The 7,682-nt window shown below is 42.0% G+C and overlaps 1 protein-coding gene across 3 annotated transcripts in view; it reads right to left on the reverse strand.

The window, feature by feature from the left end:
- NPTN (neuroplastin) overlaps positions 1-5,788 on the reverse strand; it is a 64,303-nt gene extending 58,515 nt beyond the window's left edge. For all 3 annotated transcript variants that reach the window (XR_008698985.1, XR_008698984.1, XM_055536936.1), the window contains exon 1: positions 5,550-5,788. Coding sequence is in view for 1 of the 3 variants with exons in the window: in XM_055536936.1 (XP_055392911.1) it covers positions 5,550-5,640 (91 nt within the window). In the remaining 2 variants the exon portion in view is untranslated. The remainder of the gene's footprint in view (positions 1-5,549) is intronic.
- Positions 5,789-7,682: the final 1,894 nt, after the last annotated feature.

Here is a 7,682-nt window from a genome sequence, read left to right on the forward strand (position 1 = left end):
TCAACTTTACACAGTAAACCTGAATTGTACAAATCTTGACTCTTGAATAAACTCTTGAAAAACAAAAAATTTACTTATGTATTCAACTTTTTTAATGTACACATCAATATCTCTGGAATAATGCTTTTACATAGGATCACTACAATATTTTACTTTAAATTCAGTAAGAAGTTTACTTTTCTATATATAAGCTTATAGAATGCAATAGTTTATTTTCAACTAGTTTTACTGGAGAGGTTTCCTGCCTTTACAAAGCTAATCCTTATCAACTAAAATTAGGAATTCAGGGGAAAAAAATCCATCAAAACCTCACAATTTAAAAATGCATTATCAAAAAAAAAATGCATTATCTAAGGTGCTTAAAATTAAGCTCCATATCATCAATGGCATTTATAAAAATTCATGTAAAATGACAGTGTTTTGTTTAAAGAGGCAAACTGAAAGCAAGGCCAACTGTTCTCAGGAGATGATTTTTCATCATTACATATTTTAATTTTGATGTACGGATTCACTCCAGAGGACCCTGGTCTTTTCTAACAGATTCTATTTATCCAGATGCTCATCAAAGGAAGATTCATTTCTCATTCTTGCTTCCTGTTTCTTCCATTTACTAGAACTATAGCCTTTCTTCTGTCTTTTCTCTCAGAACTTCATTCTCTACCTCTGAGCCTGTCCAGAATGTGCTCACTGTAAAGAGACTGCCTCAGACACTTTTTCATAGAATTCTCTTTTCCAAAATTTCTTTGCAAAATTTTATTCAAGCTTTCATTGAACATCTCCTGTGTGATATCCCAATCATTCCTTATTTTTTTACGTGCTTCATTTGTACAGATATGAACACCTTATCTTCTTCCCAAATTGTCTTGTAAAAACAAAAACACCTTTACATAAACCCAGCAAAAATTTCAGATTTTAAATATGAAATATCTTAACTTTGAAAAAACAGCTCAAACTAAATAAATGAAAAACAATGTCCAAACTGCCAGAGCACTTTTCTACTCATATCTGGTTATCTTTGCAGACCCGTTAAATATTTATTTTTATTTTAAAAATATGAATAAAGACAACACAATGACATTTTGCCTTTTACTAATGTCTAAATGTATACTCCACAAGATAAAATGTTTCCCATCAAAATTGTATTAATGAGAAAAATCAAGGAATTACTTTAAGACAAAGCAGTCTAATTTTTCATGAGGATTTGCATAACTCACACAAAACCAGACCTGTAATGAACTTCAATCTTAATTTACGCCAAATGTTTGGACTGTGGAGCACATTTACACATAAAGGCTTTTATTTTGTTGTTTTGAACCATGGTATACTAACAGGGTAAGCTCTGTTATGTCAGGCAACACAAAAACCTAACTGCATCTCTTTTCTAATTTGAATCCAGGAACTCTTAAAAGCAAAGACTAACAGCCCAGAAACAGAGCCTGATGCTGTAACATGGCCTTTCCACCCTGGTCCCCTGACCAATTTCTCGTGCCTGGATGCTTCATTACATCAGTAGTGACACTGTTGTCAGTTGCATGAGGGTCTGGAGGCTTATGATCTCCTTAGGAAATGCTAATGAATTTCAAGGCAAACAATTTCTTCTGGTCATTTAAAATCTTTTTTTGGACTTATTACATTAAGATTTGTTGCTTGGTATCTGGCATGTCATTTGTGCCACAGCTACCATAGATACCATGTCTTCCATTGCTCATTTTAGTTCACCCAAAGGAGAGATGCACAATCAACAGCAAATGTCTAAAAACATACTCAAGGAGAGAAAACTGCCAAACCACTGAAGCAAACAGCACTTGACAGAAAAGAAAAAGATTCATGAATCATCTCATGCAAATACTGGCATTTTTACACAATGTTCACAACTATCTAGTATCATCCACGCAAAATGGTTTCTTAAAATTTAGATCATTAATAATAAAATTCATTAGATTCATTTTCTCCCACTAAACAGTGTTATCTATTTTTATATTTTCAACATGAATATATTACATTTTCACACTTCACATGCACTCATCAGCTAACACCTCCAACACTTCACTGTGGTCCAGGCACTACATTCTATTTCTCTTTTTCACAAGATATTTAGTTCACTGAAACAAAACAAAAACATGAAATCTCCCAGACAATGAAATGGAAATATGAACTTCCTCACCAGAATCTACAAATGCAGACGCAACACAGCTGGTCACTTTTCTAAAAAAGTTACATAAGCAAAAAGCACAAATCTGGGGCCATCAAATGCCCTATTTAACTTTATTCAAGATGACAGTGAGCAGCATTAACCAAGCTCAATATACACACAAAGAAAAATAAGTAATGAATAATGGCATTTCTAAAGGATAACAATAGTAAATAACTAACATTTACTCACTATAGTAAGCAAACAGTACATATAGTACTGTTATGCTACACTTAGTACATATAGTACTGTTATGCTACATATAGTAATGTAGCATATGTTACATATAGTAACATATGTTACATATAGTAAAAAGTGTTACGTATAGTAAAAATTTACTCCCCAAAACTAATTATATGCCAGGCAGAAATCTAAGTGCTTTAAGACTGTTTCATTTAATTCTCACATCATCCCTAGGGGACTGCATTATTATAAACCCCATTTTACAGATGATAAAACTGAGACTTGGAAGTAGTAAGCTTATTACTCAAGGTCACTCAGTCCAAGAGATGGGACTCAAATCCAGGTCTATCAGGGTCCAAAGTCTGTGCTCTTGACCATCATATATTACTGTCTGGTTTACACTAAACTCAATTTTAATTTCAGTCTAAAGCTTTCAAAGTCTTACCAGGAAGTTTATTTTTTAGGTCAGGTTTCTTCCTTTAAAATGACACCTTAAATAAGCATTTTACTTGAAACTATGATCCTACAAGTCTATATATCTGGTTGGGAAACAAATTCTACCTGAATGAAAAGCCCTGAATCTCTCTGGTAATGGATCACAGCTAGAGGAGACCTTAAGGGTCTTCTAATTCAAATTCTTCACTTTAGGAATAATGCAACAGACCTTTTGAAAAGCATCTATACTCAATCTAAACTATCACATACTTAAACCAGAAATACTTCGAGGTTTGGGGAGGTTTCTTTTTTAAAGTCATCATTTTAAATAGATAATCCAACTTTTCAAGATCATCTAGAACACAGTATCCACTTCTGAAACACTATAAGAAAATATAAACCCCAAGACATGAGGTCAGACTACTGAAGAGCTATTACCAATAGAAAACTTTAATCTTACCGACATGCTATAAAAAGGCATCCTTGCCTATATGGACTCAAACTCAAAAAACAGCCTTTTTTTCTTGCATTAAATTTACATTCATTTGGGTCAACTACAAGCTCAGCTTCACTTCACCAGTCACGTGACTGAATTCAAGCTCATTTCAAGGAAAAGGCTGCACTATGCTGTATTTAGAACACATTACTGAGAATAGCCAGATGAGTCTTCACAGGCCTATGCAAAAGCCTTGCTTTAGTTGCTAAGAAACTACAATTTCACTGTATTATAAATTTTCTAAGAAGCTGTGTGCCAGCACAAAGATTAAACATGTTAAGATCAAAAATCTCTCACCTATTGTGCCTAATGAAACCTTTTCCCACAAGAATAGCTGAAATTATTGGTAACAGACTAAAAACTGATAAGACAAATCAGACTAACTCTACCTTGCATTCCACAGTGGCCTCATGCTTTGAAGTGTAAAATACCCAATATGCTTCACATATCCAATGCTAGAAATAGAAAAGTGTTTCCTTCCTGACCCCTGCAGTGATCATTCGAAGCCATGAAGCATACATAAGATTTTATTTATATGATTTGGTACAACAAACACTTACATTTAACTGATGCTTTTTCGACCTTGACTGATATATTTTCATTGTAATCTTCCGCATTTTAAGCATGCATTCTCCTGAGAATGCTTAACTCAATTAGCTTTATCATTGATTTTATTTTTTTATGAATGCCATTTTAATTTCAGCTATTCCAACAAGAGTAATTTTAAACTATTCTAGCATAACAAAGAAACGCCAAAGAATTAGCAAAAAGAATTTACAGTTCACTCTCCAGTAAAGTCACGAATGAGTTCAACCTCACAATTTTTTTCCTAGAAAAATATTTTTGAAATCTCTTAAAGGCTGTCTCCACAAGAGCAGAAACTGGTTCACAATACTTCTAATCTCATCTCTAAAAGATAGATTCAGCAGCTGAATTTTAACACATATCTTTAACAATCAGAATCTTTTTTGTCTAGATCCCCCATCACCATGCTTCCCCACCATATCTCCATCTTCTCTCAAGGATTTCAGTTCAAAACCCAGTTCAGTTATCTTCAGTTCAATCATCTCCTTTCCACTGTACCCTGAACACATCCCAGGGACTACTTTTATGTTCCTCAGAAATAATGTCTCTTCTGTTTTTGAAACTTTTCGATCTTAAAAACACACTTCCCTCCATCTCCCTCTCTCCAGTGCCTGCCCTCAATCCCACCACTGCAGTTTCAGCTGTGTGAAAGGCCCAACCAATATCATACAGCACTTGCCAAAACTCAGCTCCTCCTTCCCCTAATATATCCTCCACACTGCAAACCAACATTACACCCCCGGCTTCCTGCATTTTACTCCCTTCCCTTATTTTCTGTCTTCCCCCACTTCCATTTCTATAGCCACGCACCCTTATTTCTCTAACAAATAATTCCCCCTACCTCAGTTTCAACCCTTTCTCCCCATCCTCTGCTCGTTTTTCCTCTCCTTATTTAGAAACTCCTTTTTGCTCTCCCAACCACTACCCTAGAATGCCCAACACTCCACCCTCCTTAGCAAACCCAGCCCTCTTCCCCCACTTCGTTTAGAGCTTCTGCTGCTCCTCTTTCCAGATCCCCTACTGCAGTCAACCCACTACCTCGGCTTTCCACCCACCTTCCCTCCACCTCCACAGCCAAGGCTCCCTGATTCCTTACCCTCTCCTTAGGGCTCTAGTACTCTGCTCAGTATTCTTCAGGACTCCCTTCCCCCAAAGTCTCTTATTTTTTTTTAAGGATGTCACCAGTCTTACAGGGCCCCAGAAGAACCTTGGACGACCCCAGCGCACGGGACCCCCGTTCATCTGTGGAGCCTGATACCACTCTCCGTCACTTTAACACAAATGTCGGTCTTGTGCAGCCTTCTTTAAACGCTGCCCCCCTTCCTCATCCGCCCCCGCTACTCCAGCTCCTCAAGTCGGCTTCTTCGGGGACCCCTCCCCGACTCGGAGCGACGAGCCCCAAGCTGTGGAGCCTCTAAATCAGCAACACCCCAAGCTCTTGTTGGACGCCCCCACCTCTCGGACAGGCGCCTCCAGTTCTCACACCCGCGCGCCTCTTCGAACTCAAGACCGGCATTTGGTCCTGTCGGGCCCGCAGCACCTCAGACTCCGACCAGCCCCCTTCCCCGGACTCCGCCACCTCCTCCGGCCCCGAAATGCCCTCTCCGGCCGCCACCATCCTTCAGCCCCCGCCCGGCCGGCCCCCGGCGCCCCGCTTACCGTTCTGAGCGGCGCCTGGCCCTGGGAGGAGGGAGCCAGAAACCAGCAACAGCGAGAGGGCCAGGGCACTGGGGAGCGACGAGCCCGACATCCTCCCTGCAGAAGACGGAACAGCGAATGGGCCGGGGCCGGAGCCGGGGCCGGGGAAGGGAGGGGAGGGAGGGAGGGGGCGGGCGAGTGCGCGAGGTAGAGAGCGAGGGAGGCAGCCGTGGCAGGGCTCCGTCCTTCCCCGTCCTCCTCCTACCGCCGCAGCGCCCAAGCCTCGCGAGACCTTCGCTCCGGGCCGTGGGCGGCTGAGGAGCGACAGCATCAAGGCTCGCGAGAAGAGGCAGGCTCAATCGATCCGCCCGCCCCTCGGACTCCGCGTCCCCGCCCCTGCAGGCGCTGATTGGCCTAGCGCGAGGTGGGTCACGTGCCAAGGGCGCTTCTGGCCACGTGACGGTTCGAGGCGGGGCTCCTCCGGCTGTCTTGGCCCTGGGGAACCGAGAAGTCTGTGTTCTGCTGATTCCTCTGTGAAGTCGGATCTCCCATAAATAAGAGGAAGCTTTGAGAATATATTTCCTACGCCCATCCTGCCTTTCATTAGTTGGAGCTCTTGCCTGCAAAATTTAATGCACCACCGGCTCTTTTAAGCCTTACTCTTATTGTTCCCTATCAAACTCCTATTATTTCTTCCTTCTGGACTTTAACCTTAGACCTATTCCTGGCATCTGGCTCTAACCTCCCACTTTAACCCCCTGTATTAACCTTCTAGGCTAAATGGTGCACTCCCCGTGTCTGGTATTACCTTGTGCTCTACTGCTTCTACATCTCCCTCTGCGTGAAATGTCCTCCTTTTCTTCGCCCTTCTATTCCCCCGCCTCCATTTTGGCCTTATTTTAACTACCTAGAATCTCAGGCCTGAAAATCAACTAGACTAACTGCTCGTCAGACAGTTTGGGCACTAAATTCTACAAGGAAGTCAACATGTATTAACTATACGAAAAATCTTCAGAAGTATTTTTGTGCAGCAAACATTTATTGAGTACTTACTGTGTGCTGGCTTTTCACATTTGATGTGAAACCTACGTGAAAAAGTGGTCCCTACTATCACGAAATTCACAACCCAGCTTATTAGAAGAGCGAGGAAGAGGGCAAATGACTGCACAGCAAAACGACCCATTGGAAAGGAGCCAGCTGGGTGCTCTGGCCGTGTCACTACTGTTTGCATGGAAGTTTGGGGAATGCCCTTTTCAAGGGAATTTTTGGTACAACCTGGGAGAAGACAATGGCACCCCACTGCAGTACTCTTGCCTGGAAAATCCCATGGACGGAGGAGCCTGGTAGGCTGCAGTCCATGGGGTCGCGAAGAGTTGGACACGACTGAGCGACTTCACTTTCACTTTTCACTTTCATGCAGTGGAGAAGGAAATGGCAACCCACTCCAGTACTCTAGCCTGGAGAATCCCAGGGGCCAGGGAGCTTGGTGGGCTGCTGTCTCTGGGGTCGCACAGAGTCGGACACAACTGAAGCGACTTAGCATGCATGCATGCATTGGTACAACCTGAGCATCATCAGTCCTTGGTTGGTAAAGGAGTTTATGGGTCTTAGCTCATCCCTGACTCAGAGCAGACATCCGGGAGAATGTCTGTGGAATGAAACTAAGAGGGGCCAAGTAAGCAGTCCTGGTCACCTGACTCAATTTGAAGTGAAAACTTGAAAAATCTGGAAGAAGGAGCATTCACCATGACCTTCACTCAAGCCAAAGTGGTCTCAAGCTTTGAGTGTGAACCAGACACCTGGTGGTTACAGCCTGAGCTTTCTAGCAAGCTACAACTATGGCGTATTGTTGACTGAAATGAAGCATTATCCTTCAAGACCTCAGGTGAGTGAGTGATAAAAAGCTTGGCATGTGTCTTTGGACAAAGGCCATTGTGCAGACAGCTCTGGATGGAGGGCTACAGGGCTCCTGGTGAGACCAGGATTTTCAGCTGATGGGAGTTTTGATGGGATGCAACCATCCTGCCTCATCATCAAAATCTGTATCTTATGGGGAGACTTTCAACAAGGAGTCCTTACAGAACAATGGTGCTCGTTTAGTAGGTTAGGAAATTGAGACTGAGAGAGGCATAAATTACCCAGGATCTGAATGGT

Source organism: Bubalus kerabau, chromosome 10, assembly GCF_029407905.1.
Source record: "Bubalus kerabau isolate K-KA32 ecotype Philippines breed swamp buffalo chromosome 10, PCC_UOA_SB_1v2, whole genome shotgun sequence".
Taxonomy (NCBI): domain Eukaryota; kingdom Metazoa; phylum Chordata; class Mammalia; order Artiodactyla; family Bovidae; genus Bubalus; species Bubalus kerabau.